This window comes from Lissotriton helveticus, chromosome 7, assembly GCF_964261635.1.
Source record: "Lissotriton helveticus chromosome 7, aLisHel1.1, whole genome shotgun sequence".
In the NCBI taxonomy this organism is placed as follows: Eukaryota; Metazoa; Chordata; class Amphibia; order Caudata; family Salamandridae; genus Lissotriton; species Lissotriton helveticus.
The window spans coordinates 821,924,996-821,952,254 of record NC_136068.1 but is presented as its reverse complement, the minus strand read 5'-3'; the positions used below and the strand labels follow the sequence as shown (position 1 = coordinate 821,952,254).

General features: G+C 47.4%; 1 protein-coding gene across 2 annotated transcripts in view; it reads left to right on the top strand.

Annotated features, from left to right (window-relative positions):
- MYOT (myotilin) overlaps positions 1 to 27,259 on the top strand; it is a 673,370-nt gene that overhangs the window by 56,471 nt on the left and 589,640 nt on the right. For both annotated transcript variants that reach the window (XM_078653296.1, XM_078653297.1), the window contains exon 3: positions 25,688 to 25,811. In XM_078653296.1, the coding sequence (XP_078509422.1) occupies positions 25,688 to 25,811 (124 nt within the window). The remainder of the gene's footprint in view (positions 1 to 25,687; positions 25,812 to 27,259) is intronic.

The following is a 27,259-nucleotide window of genomic DNA, read 5'->3' as shown; positions in this document are numbered from 1 at the left end:
TCGGTATATATGGTCACTTTCATTCCTTTTGACAACACACACGCTCTCGTAAGTGCAATCAACTCTGCTGCTTGAGCTGAATTATATGGGATACGTGCAGTCTCAACAATCGTATGCAAAGTTGTAACAACATATGCTGCAGTCATATCTCCATTAGGAAGCTTGAAGCATGAACCATCCACCCATAAGGCACCATCACACTTCACAAGAGGGGTGTCCTGAAGATCTACTCACCCTTTCGTTTCTTCTTCTGTCCTGAGAAAACAATCATGCCGTTCAGAAGCATCTGTCTCTGTTACAATCGGCAACAACGTAGCTGGATTCAACGTGTTGCATCTCTTTATGTGTACATGACTCGCTAAAAGTGTCAACTCATAACCTGACAATCGAGCACTAGTTAAGTGCTGTGTCTTGGTCCTGTTTAACAATGTGTCCACTGCATGTGGAACCATCACAATCAATGTATTATTCATCACTAATCCAGCAGACTGCCGGATAGAAACAGCTGCTGCCGCTGTGGCTCTCAAGCAACTCGGCAACGCTTTAGCTACCGGGTCCAAAATCGACGAAAAATACGCGCATGGGCGCTGCTTGTCTCCAAAAGACTGTGTCAGTACCGACAATGCACAACCTTCTTTCTCATGGACGTACAATGTAAAGGGCTTACTGTAGTCGGGGGTACCCAACACAGGAGCCGAACATAATGCATCGCGCAATTCGGAAAAACTTTTCTGACACTCTTCAGACCATGGAAGGGGATTCGGTGTATCTTTACAAGTTAATGCTACCAAAGGTTTGGCCAACAAAGAAAAATTCGGTATCCATTGTCTGCAATATGATGTAATACCCAAGAAAGCACGGACTTCTCTCTGTGTCTTTGGCACACTCAATTTTGCTATTGCCTGAATTCTTTCTGGGGTCAGTTTCCTTCCCTCCTTCGATAAGAGATGACCTAAGTAGGTCACTTCTTGTCGACAATATTGCAATTTGGAAAGAGACACTTTGTGATGTAAATCAGACAAATGACGCAACAACGACAACGTGGCTTCTTTACAAATTTCCTCAGTATCTGCAGCAACAAGCAAATCATCAACGTACTGAAAAAGGGTAGCGCCATCAGGTAGAACAATCGTATCAAGCTGTGTTTTTAAAGCCTGACTATATATCGATGGACTTTCACAGTAGCCCTGGGGAGCGCGTTTGAAGCGGAAGCTTCGTCCTCCTAAACTGAAGCCGAAAATATCCCTACTCTCCTCGGCAATCGGGATGCTGAAGAAAGCATTCTTCAAGTCAATCACCGAAAACCAGGTCGCGGAAGCTGGAACCATAGTCAATAGGGCAGTTATATCAGGGACAACTGGAAATTGTGGCACAACGATTTTATTCACCTCTCTAAGATCAATCACAAATCTGTAAACAGGTGGCTGAGAAGGATCAGTACGCTTCAGAACAGGCAGAACAGGACTATTGCAAACATTGCCTCTTGTCTCTTCAATCACATCTTTTCCGATCAGATCGTAAATGATCGCTAGCAACGCTTTTTTACCTTCGCTAGAAATCTTGTATTGGGCAATGCGCGGCATTTTAACATTGGCTTTCAAAGTCACAACATATGGCGGTACCTCCAAGAGACCCACATCATTAGGACCAGTAGCCCAAAGAATATCGGGAAGAAACGACAATTCTGTCGGGAGCTTATCCTTCGACAAATACATTGGAGAGACCACTTTCTTACCCAGTGTAAGTTGTACTCCCGAAGGAGAACAGTACAAAGTCACATACAATCTTTTCAACAGATCCAATCCCAACAGGTTTTCACCACAACCTGTTGTCAGAATAAGGGGTGCTTCGAATTCGCAAGGTCCAACAGAGAGGGGCATAGGACTAGAAATCGGGTTCCTAACCGGGGCGCCAGAGAAACCTACTGAAACATTCATTTCGCCAGACAAAGGTGCGCCAGGGAGTTTTGAGTGCATAATAGAACTCTTTGTAGCACCAGTATCCAACAGAAAAGGTTCTGACACACCTGATGTAATCACCTCAACATAAGGTCCATTCTGATCTACTGGAACTGAAACAACTCCCTCTCTTTGTCCATGGCTGTCCTAGCAATCATTACCTTCCATATTCTCATCTTCTGCATAGTAGTCATCAGCATAGGACTGAGTGGTCCTACCAGACGCGTTATGCTGCTGATCAAAGCTATTCATTGAATTTTGAGGCGGAAAGGAACGCGCGTTTTGGGGGAAATTTCCACGTCCTCTACCTCTGTGAGCTTGTGAGACACCTCGACCTCTTGCGCTAGAAACACCATTCATACGTTGTAACAAAATAGGACAACTATACTTGAAATGACCCTCTTCTTTACAATATGAACACTGATTAGGGCCTACAGGAAAACGTGGTTGAGAAGGCTCGAACCTTTGCGAGTTTCTCTGAAACTGTTGAGGTTATAGTTACTTTCACCACCACGTGGCGGATACGCCGGCTGTAAAAGAACCTTCATCTTTAACTCTTTAGTTTTCTTGTCCGCCCTATCCTTCTCATCTTTATCTCGGTTTTCATAATACTGTGCAGTAGCCAATATCTGTGCTGAAGAGGAAACGGCCCAAGAACTTTCTGAATCCTTCAATTTCTTACATAACTCGGGTAACAAATTATGCACAAACTTGTCAACGAACAACCGTTGACCACCTTCTGTACTCATATCTTGACCACTGTGGTCGACAAACATCTCTTCAAACCTGGTGAAGAAATCAGACACTGTTTCATATTTCTTCTGCTTACACGCAGACAACTTGTCCCAATTCACACGCATCGCAGGCATTAAAGTCTTCATGTAATTAATAATCCTACCAGGGAGGTCTGCTACTAAAGGCTCGGGTTGAGCACCACCAACTTGTCTTTCGTCTGCAGCACTAATATTAGCCCATGAGTCACCTAACTCCTGATCATGATCCGCATGACGAATCTTTCCCCATAAGGGTTGTGGAACAACATTTCCAAACAACATGTCTATATCAGCTAAATTCATAATGCAAGAGCTTGCGGTCTGTGACAGTTCCTTGTAATACCCTGCAGGATTTTTACGGGGATCAGGCAATGTCTGTTTAAGAGCCAAAACTTCAGCTCGTTTCCATGGAACATGTACCCAAACACGCTGAAAATGTGGCGGACTGGCTGGATTAGCAGTTGGGTTCCCTTCTCTCCATTGTGGGGGAACTTCTCTCATGGGATATTGTCTCACCTTCTTTCTAACAGACAAATCAGGCTCGAACAACTGCTGGGAAATAGCTTCGCTCCTAAACGATAACAATGTCGCAACCGCCTTCTCAACCTCAGAACCCACAATCGTGCCCTTCGCAAACTCGAACCGTACACGGCACAACTCAGGCGGATTGGATTCCAAATCATTGTCCTCCATTTCTTCACAAAGAAAAGCACACATTTTCTCAAAAACATATCTCTGCTTCGGTGCTTCCCATTGTCGGAAGACATCCATAACAGACTCTAACTCATACCTTGTGGGGTCGGTAACCCATTTACGCGCCATACGGTCAAACATTTCTCTTTCTCGAGAGTCAGGCAGTTGACTACGCAATTGTTTACGCTCCGAATCAGGGGTCACACCAAAGAGAGGAAATATAGGACTAGCAACGGTGTCGGTCATTCTCTGTCGAACAGAAGGAGAAGTCGACAGGACGGGAGATAAAGCAGACTGAGAAAATATCAACGTAGGAACAGTAGCAGAGGTAGTAAGAACAGGTGGAGTGGTTACAGAAGTTGAAGGCGGAGCAGGTAGCGGAGCAGGTAGCATAGTCAGTGGCCCTTGAGAAGGCTGGGCCAGAAGAGTGGGAGCCAGCTGGAGAGGTGCTGGCGGTTGTGGAGGAGCAGGAGGCACAACAACCGGGGGTTGCACAACTAGAGGTTGCGGAGGTGCTGTAGCACTCTGCGCATAAGGGGGTGGTGAACTCAATAAATGAGCCATTAAAGGATCTTTTTCAAGTTCCTTCGCTGCATCTTGCTGGAGAAGCGGCAAAGCAGGGTAGCATTTATCGACCACCATTTTACGTTGCCTGTGCAACTGCTCACTCATCTGTTCTTCTTCGTTATCTTTAAACTGCATAGCAGCTTGCATTATCGAAATACCCTTTTCTCTTTTATTTCTTTTTGCTAATTTAATTTTTTTCTGTTTGGCTTCCTTTCGCCATAGGCGGAAAGAGTCAAACATCGCCGGCCGGGCTTTCTTCTTAAAAAGTTTAACCTCCAGATTATCTAAGATTTCCGTGTCAAAGCTACCATATTGGGCCCATTTTAAAACACCATTCTTTCTGGTGTATCGGATCCATACTTCATTGTATGTGATGGGGCCTACTCCATGTTTCATATACAATTCATAGGTTGGAGTTCCAATCGGAGGAACCGGACACGAGTCCTCCAATCGGGAATCCCTATTACAACCAAGACAAAACAAATAAGTCTGCTAAGACCAGGCATCTTCGCTCTCTAGTCTAGCTTCAAACTTCAAAGGATTATCGAATACGATAGTCTCGTGAATACACGAGTCCCTCGGCTTTGGTACTTGCAAGTTCCAAATCAAAGATCCCAAGGGGATACCCAAACTAAGAACCAAACTAAGGACTGGGAGACGCTCCACTTATACTTAACTGAGGTATCGATGACGTCACCAGAAGACTCGTCTATCGTTTCGCTCTACAAATCATCAAGGGTCCAAAACAGGGCGATAGTCAGGGCAGCAGTCCTTCGTAGCCGTCGGGAAGCGGGGAACCTCGCAGCAAAGACTTTCGGACCACGTCGACATGCAGGGGTCGATGAAGTGGCGGCCTTCCTCCAGAATTTTCACACGAAGCTCCTCACGAACCTCTGGCTTGGACCGGTACCGCTGAAATCGCCCCACGTTGGGCGCCAAATGAAGTACTGGGTTTTTCGGAACCCAGCGGTGCCAGGGACAACACCCTAAGACTTCGAGTCCTTCCTGTTTCAGACTACAGAAACACAGAGTCTTCTAGGTGAAGTCAAAGATCGAATTTATTGGCTGCAGCCAGTAACAGGTATCCTAGAAGTACAACACGGTGTATATTCTCAGGAGACTGCTCAAACTTACAAAGCTAGCCATCCCTTTTATACAAAATATTATGCTTTAGGCAAACATTCCTTAATTTACAGTTGACCATTCACATATTTTCACTACAAAGAAAAAGCAGAGTCATGATGACAAGCCCATATTTCAGTTCGTCCAGCCCACAATCAATTACCCGGCCAGGCCCAGTATTTTCATCAGATATCGACGGACCCCCAATAAAAACGGGCACCTCCTCCTCGTGAAGCAAGTCATAAAGAAAGAAACAGGGACAGGTGTGTGTAAGATTAGGCATGGTTCGTGTGCGATGAAAGGTTTATGGCATGTTGTGCCTTGATACTATCTCGATCGGCCACTGGGAGAGGAACTGACCGAACAGGTTTTGCCTTGGTCAGTGGAGTCAGCTTGCTCAGGTCGTGCAGGAGTCAGCAAAGGTGTATGTGTCCTTCAGACTCGTTTTTGGCCTTAGTCATCGACCTATGTGAGGGCAACACACAAAATGGCTGCCATACACAAAATGGAACCGAGGGTTCAGGACGAAAACTATGATTACAGGATGATTTCGTCACTCGAACATAACGAAAATGTTTGTGCATAGTCTACTAGTCATTCTCGGTCTGCTGATATCAAAATCGTCATGATACGTCGTTGTTTATGGCACGGGTCAGAATTTTCAGTACCACACTAGGATGGGTTTACACTTGTCTGTCTTGTGGGGACAAACCACCTGGTTTATAGATAAGCCATATTTTTGTTGCCGCATTAAGAAGGCACAGAATGCATGGTTCTAACAAAGTCTGCGCAATCATGCCTTTCCTCCTACCTACCATCTTCCACTTCATGCCTCAGGGCCTCATCCTTTCTTATATCTTTAGGGGCAATGCACTGCTTACAGAATCTAGCCCAACCCATCTGAAGACGTGTTCATTCAGCAGCTTAATTAAACCAGATTCCAGGGAAGTGTGAATATATTACCCCCCTCTAATTGGGCACATTTGCTCATACATCTGTCTCTAAGGTGTATTCTACTATGTTTAAAGTCATCCAGACAAATAACCCTGAATATCTGGCAATGAGCTGTCCATGTCTGAAGGAGACTGAGATGCTTGCAACTCTGCCCTGTGCCTCTCTCACATCTCAAGCCTACTATTGCTCAGCTCTTGCCACTTGCCTGCCAAGATTCTGTTTGCTAGCTCCCATGTACTTCTTTCCAACCTCATTATGTGACCCTTTCTGTCACATTCTGCTAAAGGTCACTTTGTTCCTTGTCCTGGAAACCTCCCCAATTGCTGCCACTGTGTGTCTTTTATTTCCCTCATACCTCAGTATCACAGAGCACCCCCCCCTTCATCTATCGCCATCTTGTTGTTACTTCTCTTGGATTACGTTGTCGTCCCCTCTGCACTGTCAGTGTCCAACTTAGAAATGTACTGAGTTCACAGTGACCATTGCATCACACTGTGCAGTTGTGCGTATGCCTCAGCTGTTTTCAACAGTCAAAGCTATGCAAGCTGTTCATGGTTTGTTGATGACAACTGTCCCGTTGATGTGGTGGTGCGTAACTCCAACTGCTGCCAAGCACTGAAAAGGATATCCTTGAACAATGACTGTCATGTAGATGTGCTCTGTGCCCTATTTCAAATATCTGTCTGCTGGCTGGCCTTTCTATTCTATTTTTTCATTAGTCTTGTAACCATTTTCCAATTCCCTGCCAATGTCAAATGCCTGCATACCTTAAACACAACGTTTCCTTAGCTTTAGATTGCAATGTGTTATTGTCATGCATGAAATTCAATTTGCTGCAATCAACTTTCCATCACTAGAGTGAGTAAGGAGTTTAAATGCATGGCCAACATGACATGAGCTCTTTTACTACTTCAGAAGAAAAGACATTAAGGACTGTATTTAGAGTTTGGCAGACAGGGTGCTCTGCAAAAATCATGGAAGAATGTTTCTGATTGTGGACCCTGCATTGGCTCCAACAATAACAAGCATTTGAGAGTTTGAGCTATTCGCATTGTAAATGATAATGCCTTTTATATCTATGATTTGAAAAACTGCAAGCGGTGCGTAAACACACACTTTGTACTTATAGTCCTTGCTTATGAGAAGGAAGACTGGCAGTAAGAGAGGCGCAATTACTCCCAGCCTTGCTTCTCGTAAGCAACGACTATAAGTTCAAAGTGCGTGTTTATGCACCGCTTACAGGTTTTCAAAATACATAAATTAAAAGCATTGTCATTTACAATGCCAATAGCTCAAACTCTCGCAAATGCGAGACCTATTGCATTGCAAATGCTTGTTTTTTTGTCCTAGAACAGCTTAAAGGCGGGTGAAGCACGTGCCTTCAGTCATAAACTTGAGCACATCTGATGCAAAGCCTGGCATTCACCGCACACGCCTTAAACATTTTTTACTTCTGCTCCTTGATTACCTTTGTGTACATGAAGCCACACTGCTCCAAGAGTTGGGGTTGTGCTTCTACTCCAAGCACTACAAACCGAACTTGTGTGGGTCTGAAATAGACATCTCCCAAGACCGGAGCACAGAGATTAAAATGTGATTTCTTTGGGGCAGACATTCCCTAAATTACTGCAAAAAGCTGGAAAATGTTATAAAAGAATCTCAGGTCTCGGATGTTTGCCTTCACCACATGTGCTTTAGCGGCAGCCGTCGTGTGCAAGAGTGGTGCATGTCACCCACAGATAGTATATCGCTGAAAGTATAGGACACCTCTCCTCCCCACTTCTGCCCCCAAGGTGTCTGTCACCTGTGGGCCTGAACCGGCAGGGTCCTCGTTTTAAAGCCCTCTCTGTTATGTGGCTGGTGCGCCTGGGCTGGGTCTCAGAAGCAATGCATTTATCAGAATTTATGTGAGAGTGCACGCAGAGTGAGCATGGGTACTGGTGTCTGTAGGTAGGTATGTGTTTGCAGAATGTGTCCCGGTGTCTGCCCGCAGGGGGTGCTATATCTCTGTGAAGGGAGTGTTTGCATCGTTGATTTAAACTCTAGTTATGTGTCTGCAAGGGAATGTGCAACACCATTAGGGTTTTGGTCATTTGCTTGTGTTTAAGAGAGTCTGTCTGATGGATTGTGCGCCTTCAGCCGGAGGTCTGCTTGAATGTCAGGAGTTTTTCTGCTGATTGAATGTGCTTGTCAGCCGATGTGGGTGTGGGTAGAAGTGACAACCGCCTTCTGCCCACACTTACCTCTGTTCCGGGCTAACACTGACCAAAGAGAGCGGACAGTTAGACAACCAAGAACCAAAGAGGTTGCAGCTGAAAGGCTATTTGCCGTGCAAGACGCCATTTTTATGTTAAAACACTTCACCAAAAGGTGTTTCTTAGTTGCAAATGTTCAGTTACCTTATTTATATTTTTCGCACAATCCTAAATTGCAACATTTTTTAAACTGTGGAGACATAATAGCGGTAAGACACCAGGCAAATGCATGTAGCTGGCCAGGAAGCCTTCATTGTGAAGCCCCAGTGGGGAAGATGTTCCTGCGGTTGACAGATCTGCACTTGCTGTGTGCGGAAAATAACAAATTTTCCACATCATAAAGCCATAAAGGTAACGGCATAGTGTAACCCTCCGAGAAATGCTGTGGTCCTGTATTGGTCACATTAGCACTGGCACCAAAGAGTCTGTCTGCAGCAGGACACTAACCAGGGAAAGGCTATGGAGCCCATAAACATGAAAATGGGTGCCATGGTGAAATAAAGCACGGCACCCGTCTACATAAAATGTATGAGTGTGGCAGCCCGTGAAGTGGGCGCCATAGTAATGAAAAAAAAGTATAAAAGCGGGCGGCATGCTAAATATAAAGCGTGGTGCCCTAATACATACTAGTTATGCTCGCAGCGCAAAAAAACATAAATGCGGGCACCGTTCTAAATATAAAGCGCAGCGCCCGAATTCATACAAGTTATGCATGCATCGGCCTGTAAATCGGGCACCATGTAGAAATAAATAAATAGCGCAAACTACTGTTAACGGGCACTCCCACCACACAGTAAAACTAGCAGGAAATAAAGTAAACTAGTAGTCCCCAAAGGAACACATAACACCTACAAGTGTAAGGAAACTGTAGTTGGCCGGTGCTCCTTACCTAAAACCGGAAGTGATGTATCATGAGTGCCAACCAATAAGAAGCCAGGAAATAAAAGCAACGCAGGAGTGACCCAATTGCAAGCAGCAGGTCTTACAGACAGAGCATAAACACTGCCTAGACTCGACCTAAAAATTACAGTTTCAAACAGGAAATAGGATTAATGACCCCCCTCCACCCAATGCGTTGGGGAAAAAACTCCCAATACTAAGGACCATTCATATTTTATTTTGCAACAGCAAACTCGTGCTTTGGGAGTTTGTTTTTAAAAAGCAAACACTTTGAGGGTGTATTGAACACATCCCTCTGCTGATCTGGTGGACTGTAGTACAGCCGGCCATACTTTAAATAAGACCCTCTGATGCAGCAATATGCAACATCATTTCCTATTGAAGCTTTAGTTCCCTGAAGAACAGACTCCAAACCACCTTGGCAGTCTCCACCAATCAGTCACCTATCCAAAGTCTGCAAGCAAGCTAAAAACATGCTCTGCAAGGGAAGGGCAAAAGTGAGGTAATATCCGTCACCATTACTTTAATAGATTCTAAACCACCTCACTTGCTGGAGAACGAGATTCTGCATTACAAGCCTGAATGCTTTTTTTGACTAGTGTACAGAACGTTAATCACATCCAGTGCAACAAAAGACTCATATTTGTGATAAAGGTCCTAAATGTGGATTCATAAGACCAATCTGCTTCCTTTCATATACCCTCTTGCCTCCCGATAGGAAAAAGAGCCACATGCCACTTCAACCCAGGCACAATAAGTTCCAAAAATAGACACACCAGTTCATGCCTGCTCGACAGTCTACACTGCTGTGTCAAAATAATGGGAGAGAATGAAACAGAATCCTCCATGTATTAAATCAGAAGCAGGGGGCTGTAAGAGGTATGAACATGTCAGTTTTTCCTACATACTAATTGAGTAATTTTACTACTTCACTCTACAAAAGAAACTTGAATATAAGTTCTAAGTAGATTTTAATTTTGTATGTCTATTAACATAAATAGAAACCATTGGGGGGGTGTGTGGCCGAACAGCCACGATGGCAGACGGCGTTTGTTAGAGCTCCGGGCCCGGCCAAGGGATAAATCCTGGTGAAGGGGAGCTGCGGGCAATATCCGGAGTGCAAACTGCCGGGCGAGGACAGACGGAGCTGGGCTAATGCCTTGGGCCCGGTTCCAGTGATAACTGGCCTGTATTCTGGCCGAGGGAGGACGGGGCCTCCTGGGCGCAGTGGGCTGTTGATGCCGGGACGTAGAGTGGAGGCGGCAACCTGCCGGAAGTCCTGCGGTCGGCCACTGGATAGCTGCGGAGTGTCCCGGAGCCTGCAATAACTGCGGTGAGCCATAGCGCCGGAGCTCCCCCCCGCATACACACTGCGTTGGATCCTGTTTGTAGGTAACGGGCTGAGGGGAGAGCGTATGCCGGGCTGACCGCGGGTACCCTGGGAGGCGCTCCGGAGCCCCTGTCGGCGCCATTTTTGTCGAGCGGCGGTCGGCCGCGGATCGAGACCTGGACCCGCGGCGATGAACACTGGGGCCGACGCTTTCCCCCCGCCCCCCGGGTTCTGCTCTGCCAGACGCTGAGGGACTGATCGCGCCGGACGACCACGCCAAACTGGCGGAGACAGTCAGGGATCACGGTCTGGCGGTGGCAGATCTTACACCAACTGTGGCGGAACATACTACCTCAATACAGGAGCTGCAAAGCCAGGTCACTTCCCTGATGGACAGGGTGGAGGATGCGGAAGGGCGCAATCGCCGTAATAATATACGGGTGATAGGCCTGCCGGAACGATGTAAGGGGGTGCAGGCTGCGGACTTTATGGAACATTGGCTCCGCGACCAGATGGCACCAGAAGGGCTATCCCCACACTTCTGCGTTGAACGTGCGCACAGGATCCTGTCTGGACAGCCTAGACCGGGTCGCCCACCGCGCCCATTGATAGTCCGTATCCTGAATTACAGGGATAGGGATATCCTTCTACAGAGGGCCAGAGAGAAGTCCACCATCCACTTTGAGAACCAGAGGGTGTCCCTCTACCCGGACTATACAAACATGGTGCAGAAGCGGCGTGCGTCGTACCTGGAGGTGAAGAGGAAACTCAGGAAGGAGCAGTTGAAATACGCGCTACTCTTCCTTGCCCGCCTAAAAGTCATTCATGGACGGAAAACTCACTTCTTCGAGAGCCCTTCGGATGCTGACGAATGGCTGGAGGTGATGGGCATCGATGGCAGCCAAGACGACTCCCAAGCGGCGGCTACTGACAATTCGAATGTAGGTTCGGACCAAGAAGCCCGAAGGTCCCCGGGAGCCGGGAAGAAGAGGAACCGACAGGGCCCATCCCGGACACAACAGACGAAGGAACAGCTCGGGGCTTTGTCGATGGCTGGTAATTTTAGGGAAGATGCAACAAAAATAACCACAAACTCGGAGGACGGTACAATACATTCGGACTCGGAGAGCAGTGTAATCCTATTCCCCACGGTCACTCCCCGAGCTGCGGACGAACTTATGGATAATTGACCAGCTGGCTGAAGTATCATAGTAACGTATCTTTCGATGCACTTCATTGTATCCTTTTATGATATCATACTGTGTAGACCCTGTCTTAATTTTGAGCGGTTCTGTGTTTCTGGGGTGGGACACCTTCACGGGACCTGCTGATACTTGGGTGGTATCACCGAGCGCCCACCCTGGTACCTAGTAGATGCATACAGGGGTCGCTTATATAAGGTGCTGAGAGAGGCTCACTGATTGCCCCGTGGCAACCGTTTCGAAACTGCTTTTGTATCCTTGATAAGCGATACTCCCTGGCTGGGCGGCCGTTGAGCCGACAACGCCTGATGACAACAACACCATGAACGTGTGTGTGCTTCGCAGCCCCCCCAATAGCGAAAGCACAAGACTTTGGACTTTTCTGTTACATTTGCTCATGTTGGGCTCAGCTGGGTTAAACGGCTGTGCCGAGTTAGTTCTGTTTCTGTTAACAATGTTGGGGTATGTATTCTCCTGGGCGCTTACTTTATGGGATCCTGGTACACGATCACTGACACTGACCAATCTGACGACGGATGATCATGGCTGAGAGGGCTGGGTCTTACAATCTCATAACCTGGAACATGCGGGGTCAGGGAGCGGTGCAAAAACGACATAGAGTTCACTCCTTCCTCCTCAGACAGCAGACACAGATAGCCTTTATACAAGAGTCACACCTCACGGCAACAGAGGCGCAAAAGCTGAGGAAAAAGTGGAGGGGCACTATCTATTCCACGTCATACTCTGCTTTTTCTAGAGGGGCGACCATTTGGGTCCGCCACGGGACACCTTTCGTAGAGCTGGAAAGGAGGATGGAAGATCAGGGCAGGTACATCCTAGTCAATGGCACCCTAGATGGCACACTGATCATTCTGGGCAGCATATACGCCCCGAATTATGAACAAGACATATTCTTCCATAAGGTTGGGAGGGAGTTAACAGACTGGGCAGGAATCCCCTGGATACTTGGGGGGGATTGGAATGCTGTACTGGATCTGGGCCTGGACAGATCGCACCCCCCCTTCGAGCTTCCGGAGCTACAAGACTGACTGACATATTTACAACGTGGGCAGAGGGCTGGGGGCTAAATGACGTCTAGCGAGCGCTTCACCCCTCCTATAAGGAATATTCCTTCTACTCCCCGGTGCATGATCTACACACCCGCATAGACCGATTTCTGTGCTCCAGGGCTCGAGTCACAACGGTGGGTTCGTCCGAGTATCTGGCGAAAACTTTTTCGGACCACAGGCCCTTGGCGATCACCCTCCACTGGGGTAGGGTAGCGACCCCGGTATCAACCTGGAGACTTAACCCACGTCTCCTAGAGGACGGACCATTTTGGGCGACCTTAGCGGACGCCTTGACAAACTACCTGGAAGATAATTGGGACTCCGCTTCCTCTAATCTAGTAGTGTGGGATGCGATGAAGGTAGTAGTGAGAGGAGTAGCGATAAGTCAATTGGCGGGGCCAGACAAGAAATACACAAGAAATTGTGCGAGGTGGAGGAACGACTCAAGGGGATTGAACGGGAGGCGAGTGTAGACCCGGATAGAAAACAGGAACTGCAGGCATTATAAATAGATCACGCAGAAACGTTAGAGTCATTACGGAATATAGACTACAAGGAGTATCTGCGGAGACAACACACTGAAGCAGACCGCTCCGGGGCTCTCCTGGCCAGATTGGTGCGGGATAGACCTGACCCACCGACAATCACCCAAATACATAACCCGAGGGGTTCTCTAGAACACAATCAATCCAAAATTAATCAGGCCTTTCACGACCACCTGCAGACACTTTATGCTCCTATGGGTTCCGAGGGCTCTGAGCAGATAGCTGAGTTTCTGTGCGATCTCCCCTTCCCATCCTTAACGGCAGCTACGAAGAAGGCACTTGAGGGGCCTATCTCGCAACATGAGATACGCGCTGCGATTAAACACTTAAATAGGAATAAGACGCCGGGTATGGATGGATTACTGGTAGAGTTTTACTCGACATATGCTGAGACCTTGGTGTCGGTCCTAGAAAAGATCTATAGGAGAGCGTTTGAGGAAGGGCACTTACCAAAGTCCACCATTCAAGCCCTGGTGATCTCCATACCTAAACCGGGTAGGGATGTTCTGGAACTGGCAAATTATAGACCCTTATCCATGCTGTCTACGGAATATAAAATATTGAGCACAGCCATCGCCTTGCGGATTCAGCCTCACCTGCCTGCCCTTATTCACCGCGACCAATGTGGATTCCTTCCGGGGCGTAATACCTCTCTGAATACGAGACGCCTGCATGCTCTAATGGCAGCATCGCCACAGGACTTGTACCGGGTTGGGTGCGTTGCACTAGACCTAAAGCAGGCATTTGATTCCCTCTCCTGGCCCTTTATGTTTGAAGCTCTGACTCGCTTCGGCTTCCCTGCCCCTTTATTACGGTGGATCCGGTTGTTATACACCGATCCCACCGCCCGGGCACGAACCGGGCGATATGTCTCGGCAGAATACCCAGTGCATAGCGGCACTCGGCAGGGCTGCCCTCTGTCCCCGATGCTGTTTGTTCTGGCGCTCGAGCCCCTGGCCATTGCCTTGAGGATGCACACTGAGAGATTTGGCATCCCGGTGGCAGGGACCTGCCATCTACTTTCCGTATACGCGGACGACATGTTGATATACCTCCGAGACCTGGAAGCGGACCATACGCAATTGTATGACACCTTTCGCAGGTTCGAAATGGTGTCGGGTTTGGCTATAAACCCAGACAAATCGATTGGATTTTATTTCTGGGAAGCACCTCACCCTCCTTCCATACCCCTCGGAGCCTATCAGATCCCGGTGGCGCAATCCACCTTTAAATACTGGGGGTTCGAATATATAGGACGACGGAGGACCAAATAGATGGCAATATCATGAGAGCTATTACTGGTCTCCGCAGCAGCATAGGGTTTTGGACCTCATTGCCTCTGTCCGTCATGGGTCGCATCGCGATAGCCAAGATGGTCATGCTCCCCCGCCTGTTATATTTTTTTGTTAACCTACCGGTCTGTCTTCCACAACAGGTATTTAACACGATAAACACTCTGCTGACCACACTTATATGGGGGACGGGTCAAAGACGGATAAGTCTTCGCAAACTCCAGCTTGACACCAGACTTGGAGGCCTAGGAGTCCCAGATTTCCGAGGATACTATTACGCCAGCCAGCTCCAGTGGTTGTCATACTGGCTGGCGGGTAGGAATCTGCATGAAATTGGACTTACGTCCGAGCGACTGGATCGAGGAGAATTGCACAGCCTATTGGTGCCAAAAAGTAAACTGCCACAGACGTGTCACCCACTGCTTCGCACGGCCCTCATTTGCTGGAAGAAGGCACTAGCGTACACGGCGCCAGTAACACCCTATGCTGGGAATATCCCTTTATTGGGCATCCCAACACCACAGGGGAGACTTACAAAACAGACACTACGCCATTGGACGGAGAACGGGATTGTGGAGATCGGGAGTTTCTTTGGGGACGACGCCCTCCTGGACTATGACACCTTTGTACAAATCACAGGGACTTCTGACAGACAATACTTGTTGCATGCCACAGTGTCCCACTATATTAAAACAACTTGGGCCCCGCAACACACTCAACCACCTAGACATGAGTTAGTACACCTGATGTTTTTTATGGGGACTGGGGGACACTTGGTGAGATGGTTATATACCGGAATCAGACTACACGCAGCGATATCCCTCACTACATTACGGGACATTGGGCACAGGAGACTGGCGAGGAGATAGCGGATAATATGTGGCAGATGATACTCGAACATCCTAGAAGAGTCTCACGGAATGTGAAATTTAACTTTATTCAGAACATGGTTCTTCATAGAGCGTACCTGACCCCAAAGAGGATCCATCGGATGTTCCCGGACTCCCCCCATTGTTGCCCTAGGTGCCACGCAGATGAGGCGGGCCTTCTCCATATGATTTGGGCATGCCCGCTATTGAGGAGATACTGGGGGGAAGTATGTCAGACACTAAGGGAGGTTACACACATGCAGGTACAAGAAACCGCTTTATATTGCTTAGTGGGAGCTCGCCACCGCCCTAAAGCATTGAAAGCCAAACAGAAATGTATAGACCAGGCCCTCATCTTGGCGATTAGAGGGCTCATAATGAGATGGAAATCCCCTAGGGCGCCTAGCGTGGAGACATGGAAGAGAGATGTAGCGAAATGGGGCCAGGCTGAGCGTGTCACCCTTAGGAGAGAGGAGGAAACTGGGAGGCGGAATCACCCTATGGCAATGGATTGGGAGGTTATGCTGCTGGACTTAGATGGCCTAGACCCGGCGCTGTCTCAGGGAGATGGACCGCAAGGTACGCATTAGGAACGTACATTTGGGGATTGATCATGCAAAGGCCGGGTTGATGTATATGTTTATGTATTATTACTGCATTGGAGTGGTCAGTATTGTAGCCAGGAGAATTGTACCAAAGTGAGGCATTTGCGCTCAGGAGAGGGGAGGGTTAGGGGTGGGATAGTTGGGGTGGGAGCGGGAGGGTGCAGGTCTACTCCTTCAATACTTTGTATGAGTTAAGATGCTCTCTAGCAAGATGCCCATGGATAGCTGAGAAATGTTACACGCTGAGCGGTCATAATACAGTTATAGAGATTGCATGGATCCGAACTGTTGGTGGGAGATCATTTCTGTTTTACCTGCTGTTGGGATGAAAAGAGAAAACCGTGATTGTTAAATGTATGATGGTTATAGATTACGCTGCCTTGTATGTCCAATCACGAATAAAGAATTTAATTAAAAAAAAAATAGAAACCATTCTTTTGGATGGAAATGCCACTGCTCATATTCAAATCAGTCACTTGATGAATCTACCAAAAGATCGGAAGCACCCCCAGCATTGTTAACTTGGCTAGCAATTGTATCATCAAAAGGTAAGTGGTACATTTTCAGACCACTGATAAACAGAACATTGGGAACCAACATGATATCCCTGATATAAATACCTGAGCCTAGAAGTAAAGTTTAAATGGATCAAACAAAGAGGAACTTAGACCAGTAAACGGTTAACCACCAAAGAATCGACATATAAACTTTGTAAGGGGCTGGCCTAAAGGCATTGACATTCAGTTTTCAATGCACAAAGCAGTTCAATGTTGCAACTGTAGAGGTGAATAATGGATCAATGATTCCCTCAGACACCACATTGAAATTTCAGTAACTTAATTGAGTTGATCGAGCCAAAGACACCCTGTTGACAGACAATAATTCTACTGAATTCCCAAGATGGCATGAAGTTCACCAAACAACCAGCATCAGATGACCCAGAAAAATCAAGTCATTATTTACTGGATCCAGAACCAATTTGGGAAAAACAAACTAACAGTGAGGTGATAGACCGATAACTCCAGCAGTGAAAGAAACCACACCAAAGCTCACAAAAATGAAGTTACTGAATCAAAGGAGTCTCAGAGTCTCCTGATATGTACTAGAGTACTGGAAAACACAGAGAATTGGGGCATTCATAATCTCGCTCTCTCGCTATTTCTGGAGTAATACATCAAGCTTTGTTGCTGGATCTAGCCCCCATCCGAAAACATCTGAAGCTTAGAGGTGAGTCAAGATAACAATAGGTCTAACTGAAAGAACACCATTATTTTGGTCTCCTCACTTTGCGTCAATGTCAATATGTGAGTCTCACACAGCTTTCCATATGCTGCTCTCTTCGCCATCCAGCCTTATAATGCATTCCTGCGGGACACAAACTCTTTGCCCCCTGTATGGGCAGCTCACTTCACCACAGCTGTGATCTTTGGTAAAGTTTGTGCATCTATCAGTAATTGCAGGAGGTCCCAGTGTGCAACGAGGTGCCATCTGATTTTAGGAACCGCTGGCTTTTCCACCTCCCAAAGCTTAAGTGCACGGTGGTGGTGACGTATGGAGAGTCAGAGTAGATTGTTACTGTTCTCCCTGAGCTCTGGGTGTTATGAAGTTAGCAGGCTAGTGGTTATGGGTGTAGCCAGTTGTGGACAGGAAGAGGAGGGGACTGACAAGGGAAGGACAGATAGAGTAGGGACAGGAGAGGGACTGGCTGCGTGATAATAAAGCTCCAGTAATACCCATAATTGTGTCTGTAGTTATTTGTAGCTGGATGCTACGACTGGCGACGAGGGTGGGATGACCAAACCCACTGCCTGCAGAACCAGACTGAGACACCCTGTCCCAGGCACCGTGGAAGAAAACGCTGCCGAGTATTGCGAGCTGCTGGTGAAGGAGAAGGAGCCAGCAGCAAGTGACCCTGCCGCTACGAGTACCGTGAGGGAGCTGAGAGGGCTTGTAGACTCGAGCGCTGAACTGCTCGAGCAGAAAGAAACCGATCGCGCCGACGCGCGACCCCACCAGAAGCGTGTGCTAAAAGTGAGTCCTGGCAGTGCAGAGATCGGGAGCCTACTCCGACCCTGCTGCGCACCCCAGATCGAGGGAGAAGTGCCCCAGCATCGAGGACGACGTCCACGAAGACCCTTCACTGAGAGCGACCGAGTGCCGGGAAGTCCGGACCTGAATCCCGGCCGACGGTGAAAATCTCACGCGTGATGCGTGAGAGTCGGCAAGCCATCGCGGGAAAAGTGCGGGAACGCGAAAAGTAAGGCGGGAGCCCACCCCAACCTCACCTGGTAGCTGTGGTGACCAAAGGAAAGTGAATCCTGAAGTGTGCTGCCCTGAATTTGCTGGCCGGTGAGTCTAGAGTGACTGAATCAGGAGAGCAAGCCTCGTGTGTGACTGCAGTAACGGCGGCCATCTTGGAGTCAGGCGCTCTTCGGGACAGACCCCTTGATGTTCATGGAGCGGCCATTTTAAAGTCAGGCACAAAGAATAAACCAAGCATTGGCGCGCAGAGTCAAACAAGCATTGGTTAGTAAACAAGCATTGAAAAAGAAAAAAAAAAAGACAAAGCATTGGTGAGACCAAGTGAGGCTGGCACAGACATAAACAAGCACTGGACGTCACACCCAAGCGAACATTCAATAGAGACAAATAGGAAGCGGGACACACATCGGACAACATGGTGTCTGATGATGAAGCCAATCCACCGCAACCAGGCGATGTCAAGCCCAATGTTGCAGGTGGGTCACACCTGCGAGCACCTGAACCTCTCAAAGTGACCACTGGGGGAAGCATGGGTCCCAGATGGCAAGAATGGCTGGAAGAATTTGAAGACTACATCGAGGGGTCGGAAGTGACTGTGGACAAGAAGAAGTTGATTGCCCTGCGCAACCTGGTAGGGCGGGAAATAGTCAAAATAATCAAAGACCTTCCTGCTGCTGAGGCGGACACCTATGACAAAGTGCGTGACGCATTGAACAAAAGATTTCTTCACAAGAAAAACGTAGACTACGAGCGCCATACATTCCACTCGGCTCGTCAAGGGAAAGAAGAACCCATGAGTGCCTTCATGATGCGCCTGCGGAGACTAGCCAAACATTGTGAATTTGATAACTTCTCAACAGATGCTGCAATAAAGTCACAAATAATAGACGGATGTCACTCCGATCAACTGAGGAGGCGACTATTGAGAAAAGAACATAGCCTGGACGACATAGAGGAGATGACACGAGTCTATGATCAGGCCGAGGAGTATGCCGCTGATATCGAAACGGGGCACAAAGGGAGTCTGGAACAAGTGCGACGAGTCCATGCCAAAAGTGACAGTCGAAGGAGTTCGAGAGACAGACAGTGGAGATCACGCCCGCCCTCTCGTCAAGACCAGTCAAGATACCAGCGGCGAGAGCCGTGGAAGAAAGAGCGAAAACCAGAGAGAGTGAGGAAATGTTACAGATGCGGGTATGATTACCCCCATGTAGATAGTTGCCCTGCCATGGGCCAGAGATGTCGAAAGTGCGGTCGAACTAATCACTTTGAAGCGATGTGTGGGGAATACAACAAGGAGAGACGAAGTGGTACAACAAGGACATCTCAGTCTGACACACGAAACAGTACTTCGAGAGTATCCCGGTCTGACACTCGGAGGCACCATGCGCGAGCTGTCCAAGAACAGACTGAGCAGTCCTCTGGGTCGTCACATTCCAGCAGAGAGTCACGGAGGTCCAGGTGGGAACGGAGGTCACCATCCAAGGAATGGAGACCCTCATCCAGAGACTCAACATACACCATTGAATACCTGAACCTAGCTGCAGATCCGGACCAACTGAAAACATATCCTCGTTTGGACATCACAGTTGGCAATCATAACACAAAGTTTGTATTGGACTCCGGTGCATCCTTGAACTATATTCCGGTCACCGAATATGAAAGAATGAGTCCACGTCCTCCTCTAACATTTGCACCAGTGAGAGTCTTCACGTGGATGGCAAAGAAGCCACTTCCCTGCCTTGGGAAGTTTTCGACGACCCTCAAACATGAGGACACAACCATATCAGCGGTCATCCATGTCATCAAGGGCCCAGAAGCAGACTGCCTGTTGAGCCTTCCGACAGCTGAACGTCTTCACCTAGTGGAAATCCTCTTCAAAGTTAGCAGCAACCAGGATGTGACCCGTCAATTTCCTAGACTGTTTCAAGGATTAGGCAAATTAAAAGACTGCCAAGTGCGATTACATATCAATGAACAAGTTAGACCCATCGCTCAACATCCTCGAAGGGTACCGTTCCACCTTCAGACTGCTGTTGAGGGAGAACTCCAGGATCTGTTAGCTGCTGACATCATTGAGCGCACGGATGGTCCGACACCGTGGGTGTCCCCAGTAGTTCTAGTACCCAAGAAGGGCACGGCCAACAAAGTTAGACTCTGTGTGGACATGCGCCTGCCCAATACTGCAATCGAAAGAGAACGACATCCGGGACCCCATTTGAGCGATATGATTTCCGCCCTCAATGGTGCAACCGTGTTTTCCAAGTTGGATTTAAATAAAGGTTACCATCAGCTAGAACTAGATGTAAGGTCAAAGTAATCACCACATTCGCAACCCATCTGGGGTTGTTCAGATATAAGAGACTGAGTTTTGGAGTTTCCTCCGCGGCCGAAATATTTCAGGAAGCATTTCGGCAAGTCATCCAAAACATTCCCAACACACTTAACTATAGCGATGACATTCTTGTATATGGGTCTGATCTACGAGAACACGATATCGCACTCAATCATGTTTGTCATGCGTTATTGGAGGCGAACCTGACTCTAAACAAAGAGAAATGCGAGTTTCACCAGAACACACTGAAATTCTTTGGCCATATTTTCTCAAGCGCTGGCATGAAACCTGATCCTGACAAGATTATGACCCTGAACAACACCAAGAGTCCTCAGGACGTCAGTGAACTCAGATCGTTCTTAGGCATGGCTACTTACTGTGCTCGCTACATCAGGGACTATGCGACGATCAGTCATCCCCTCCGCATCTTGACCAAACAAGGTCAACCGTTTGAGTGGACTCCGCAATGTGAGCAATCCTTCAAGGAAATCAAGAAAGCGGTTGAGTCTGCAGATCACTTGTCATATTTCAACCCGCAAAGAAAGACTGAGATAACTGTGGATGCCAGCCCTGTTGGACTCGGAGCCATCCTGGCCCAGTATAACAATGACTCAGATCAGCGTCGTATCATTGCATATGCGAGCCGCAGTCTGACTGACACGGAGAGAGCTTACTCGCAGCCCGAGAAGGAAAGCCTTGCCGTTGTGTGGGCATGTGAACATTTTCATGTCTTCATATACGGCAAACATTTCACTTTAATCACAGACCATCAGGCCCTTGTCACCATTTACGGAAACCCACGATCCAAGATGCCCCCATGGATTGAAAGATGGGGCCTAAGGCTACAGGAATACACATTCACCATTATCCACAAGCCTGGCAAATCGGAGAACCCGGCTGATTATATGTCTCGGCACCCACTTGCATCATCAGTTTCCAAGTCATCCATCGCGGAAGAATACATACATTTTGTGACTGACCAAGCCCTACCCCCAGCTATCCCCATGGATACCATCCGGGAGAGAACGGCTCAAGACATTGTACTACAGAAAGTCCTTCGCAGGGTTCGAAACAACAGGTGGAGACATGACCCTCAGGAGGAAGAGACTGATCCCATTGTCAAACGAGAAATGCAAGCCTTCCGGCATGTCTGTGGTGAACTGTCAGCCACCACTGATGGCATACTACTGAGAGACCAGCGGATTGTGATCCCCACTCAACTAAGGCAAGGAGTGGTTGCCCTTGCACATGAAGGGCATCGGGGGATTGTGTCGACTAAATGTGCGCTACGGGAACGAGTATGGTTTCCGTATCTCGATCAACTGGTAGAAGCTACCTTGAAGGACTGTCACCTCTGTCAGCTCACCAGCAAGAGTGATCCTCCAGCACCGCTACACATGACCACTTTGCCACCTGGAGTATGGCAAGAAATCGCCATTGATTTCTATGGACCCCTGTCATCGGGCAAATATGTGCTGGCCATCATTGATGAGCATTCTCGCTATCCCATGGCATACTTTGTACCATCCACAAACGCCTCTAGTACTATCAAAGTACTTGATGAAGTCTTCGCCACATGGGGAGTTCCCACGAAGTTGAAAACGGACAACGGACCCCCTTTTAATGGGCAAGACTTCGCAGCATTTGCGAAACACCTGGATTTTCATCATCGCAGGATCACACCCCTCTGGCCACAGGCCAATGGAACAATCGAGAGATTCATGGCCACCCTTAAAAAGACTTTTCAACATGCTACAGCGGAGGGCAAAGATCTACAAGTGGCTCTCAACGAGGTCCTCCGAGCTTACAGGACAACTCCTCACGCAACGACTGGGCAGTCCCCGGCGACCCTCATGCTAGGACGTCCCATGAGGAATCGCATTCCAACGTGGGAAGGGGCTTTGCGAGCCGCATCGCCCGCACGAGACCATCAAGAGATGATGATAACCGACAAGCGCAATAAAGACAGAATGAAGTTATATGCAGACCGCCGGAGAAGAGCAAGGTCACTGTCTTTACATGAAGGGGACCATGTTCTCGTCAAGCAAGAACAGCAGAGGAAAACCGGCTGCCTATTCAAGGATGAACCTTTGCTAATCACGAAAAAGAAAGGAACAATGCTGACTGCGGAATCGGAACATCGGCGAGTCACGAGAAACATCTCGCATTTCAAGAAGCTATCACAAGATACCACTGGAACCGTGATGAGTGAGATGGACACTCCCAGTTCAGAAGAACCACATTCAGCTAGTCGTGAGAACACTGGTCTGGCCAGTGAGACACTGAACAATTCTAGTCCGAGAGCCAGGTCACCACGACCTCATCGCGACACACGTCCACCCAAAAGACTTATTGAAGAAATGGACTGAGAAGTCAGCATGTTTGTTTGTTTTGTTACAAAAGGGGGAGATGTTATGAAGTTAGCAGGCTAGTGGTTATGGGTGGAGCCAGGGGTGGACAGGAAGAGGAGGGGACTGACAAGGGAAGGACAGATAGAGTAGGGACAGGAGAGGGACTGGCTGCGTGATAATAAAGCTCCAGTAATACCCATAATTGTGTCTGTAGTTATTTGTAGCTGGATGCTACACTGGGTAAGGGCTTCAATTAGTGCTGTTAGCTCTGCTGTCTGCATCAAGAGGTGGGGGAGGAGAGTCAGCTGTGTGGTAACCCATAGGCTGTTGTGGGGAAGATCTGGGTCTGCTGTGCAAGAATATTTAATCTGACCTACATGCCCAAACGGGTATGGTGGCTTTTCTCTCCCTGCCACTGAATGGGAGTTTGCAGTCAAAGCTAGGTAGCCAGCACAATACAGCAAGCATCATGGTCCTCTCCCAACATTTCTGCAGAAGCTGCATGCCTTATGTAGCCCAAATGACAGCCACCAGGAATCAGCCAGAAGCCACAACTGAAAAACAGACTTCTGCACAGACTACCCAATGACCCAATCCTTATGCTGATCGATGGACTTACACCTGATGTGCCATCCATTAGCAGCTAGTGTGTCATTGACTATGTATCTCTATTGAACATTCAGAATTCTCTAGGACATACACAGTCATAAGTTTAGGGGGAAATGCTCAGTGTTATACACCAGTCTCTCAAACTAAAACCATGCACCCAACTGCATCTTGGCAGAAGCTATTGGGCCTTTAGCAGCTTGGCTCCAGCTCGTGCTGGATCCCAGGCTAGGCAGCTGCTGCTACTCTTCAGAACATAGAGCCTCTTTTGAAGTTCATCGATGCTTTACTATCAATATTTTGCATTGGGAAGCTTTCTTTAGGCAGACTGATCTACCATACAGCCAATGAATTTGCAGCATAGCAATAAACAGAAAATATTTCTTTGGGTTGAAATAGGTTTCACCATAGCCCCTTTTTGTATTTTTTCTATTACTTACATGCACTCTCGCAGGCAATTAAATAAATCTCCTGCTAGATCATATTAAGTCAACAGACAAGACTAATATGTTTTCTGAAGTTTCAGCAATGTGACTTTCATCTGAAGCCTTCAATAATGAATAGTATGAGTTTTAATTTTCCACCCAAAGTTTTCATTTGATGTTTATGATGTTGACAATTTCAGTTATGTTTGATGTTCGGTTTCAAATTGAATGAAAGCCTTTTGCAGCGCATGACCAAGTAAATAGAAAAAACAAATTATTTAATCATTTTTTTTATTATTGTACTGTGCCAATCTAGCAGACTTTAATTAGCCGTAATTATATTTCTGTCTGCAGACAAACGGTCATGTGCAATAAGTCTTTGTAATGACCTACTTTGATATCAGTAACTTGTTACTTTCAGGCAGATGTAGTGCATTTCTTTTTACACAAAGCTAAGACCTGTTTTAGATGTGATATAACTTTAGTTTCTAGTTATGCCAAAAAGGAAAATAGTAAATAGAGCATTACATGGTGCAAGAGCTAACCTCTGTTTTTGAAGCCTGATGCTTACATAACTCTCCCGACCCTCTATCAACAGCAAAGCCGTCAATTCACCTTGCATGACCTCAGCCACTTTGGACTCGTATCTTTAAGCTGGTTTGGCCAAATGAATCCTGTAAGAGGCGCTCATTGAGATAAACCTAAAATGCAATTAAGGAGAATTTCTGATCTTACTGTAGTGGCTAGGCATATATTTCTCTTTTTTGTATGATTGGACGAAAAAGCTCAATAATTATCATGAGTTCAATTATTAAAGAATAGGTTTTCGGCTGACTATGGACTTCTACAGACAAGCACGGGAAACAAAGACAATTACCAGCCTACGTACACAATATATATGGTCATTTCTTATGAACTATATGAGTTTGAAGGAATCAGAAAAAGGCAGCTCCATCAAGTTCATTGACTGTTATGCAGCACATGAGCTGCCCGGAGCGGTATCCCTGGAGGTGGGGCCAACGCACCAAGCAACTATGGGTTTCTCACGCTCTCCGAGTCCACAATTATTTTTCCCCACACTCCATTTCAGATAATTCTGGACCTGGAGATACTGGACCCAGATTTTCAGGTGGAGCTGCAGTGGCTGTGCCCAGGTGCTGCGCTAATTCCCCACCTGCCCGTACACTGCACAGCATGGGGAGCAGAAAAATCCTTCTCTATCCCCCCCCCCCCAGTTGAAGCAAGCCCCACATTATCTTTCCACTTCACCCTGCTCCCACCTTGCAGACCATGGTGAAAAAAAACATAGTACAGTAGATCAAAAGTGGGACTCAAAGAGAGGAGGGCTAATCAGGTTGAAAGAGAGGTGGATGGAGAGAGGATTTGGGAGAAAGGAGTTAACAACAATATAAAGATAAAGAAAGGGTGAACTAGACAGTGAACGAGGTATAGAGAGAAAGCAAGAAAGACAAAAACATGTTTATGCACTCAGTAACCAACATGTAGTACACTATAACTTACGTGATTTACATCTTGTCCTCTGATTGTTTCTGGTTTCTTTCCTTTCTTAAAGGATGAAGAGAAAAACGACCAGTGTTTCACTGACAATTGGGTCCTCACTGAAGGAAACAAGCAGCAATGCAGTACGACAGAGCTCATCAACATTAATTCAGCCGATTTCCATTGATCCTAAAAGGGTATGTTACTTTCCTTGTCTAATAATAAATACTTTTCTTGTTGGCGGCGATGATGTTTTAATAATCTAGAGAGATGGCAACAGTTGTGTTTCGAAAGCAGAAATATCAAGCCTCAACCATTTTCTGGCAAATGCACATCGTTAGCCAAATATTTCTAAAGAGATGCGAGTAAAAACAATTACTTGATATGAGTGACGACTGTTGAGGCGGGGGTGTAAGTGTGTGACAACATCTAGGGCCGCATTACATAAATTGCTCCAGAGACACAATGGGCATGTGAGCCCACTTTCTGTGCCCTAGGGCACTGTGCTATTACAGAAGGGGTCGCAGAAGCTTCCACGGACGCTCTATAATAGAAATTGTGGCACAATAAAAGCATTAGCGCGATTCTAATGGGGTGTTCTCTCATTCGCATACGGGTTGGCCCCTTTCTAATAAGCGAATCCATTTTCCTCTGCATCCGTGCCATATGATAGACACAGGTGCAGGGGCACAGAGGTTTTCAGGAAGGGCACAGTCATTGCATTCTTTGAGGGTGACCCCTGCAAAGGGCAAAAGGGGGTCACATAGATCACGAAGAATTCCCCTACAGGCGGGTGCAGTTACTCAGTGGGATCTCTGTACCCCTTTGTAAAGTAACCTCATGACACCTGCACAGTGAAAGATGTCTGCTTCAAAGAGCCATATCCACTTCCGCCAATTATCTGTAACACAGTGCACTGTCCTTGTTTGTCCCTCGTACACCTAGTTATAGAAATGCTGCAGTGAAAACAGGAACAGTGCGCCCAATGTATAATATATCCCTGGTGCCAGGTCTAGAGATATCTGTGTGTGTTTGCGCGGGTGCATGTGTATGTTTTGTGTGTGTTTTGGGCAAGCATGTGCATGCACAGTAGAGAGAGTATGTGCCTGTATGTGTGAAAGATTGGGTGGGGCACTTCTTGTTTTTTAGGTCTCGCCTAGCGATGCAGCGCATGCGCTGATCGCTTGCGAGATCTATTGTTGTGGGTTTTCTTTTGGAAGTGGGGTTGGTGACCGCCCTGTCTCCTTTAGGCCCCGCCCACCCAGACTGGACTCGTGGGCGTGTCGGCACTTGACATTGCCACGTTGTGACCTTGCATCACGCTTGAGCCCCCCTTCTCTGAGAGACTTGTTTCACAATGTTCCTTCTCTAATCAGTAATTGCAAACACAACAGTGATGGACAGAATGTGGATCAATGTCACACATTCACCCCAGTCAAAAGATCTGGGCCCAAATCCATCGTTTTTCCAATCCACACCACCCTGGGTTAGACAATGGCGATATGCAAATCAGCGCTGACCCTGTGCCCCATGGGAACAGTCCAGTCCGAACTACAAAAGCCATGTCCTTCCCAGAACGGAAACAAGCATCCGAGGACCGGCCCGGTTTCGAGGTAACACCTCTCATCAGCCCGGCTAGCTTGAA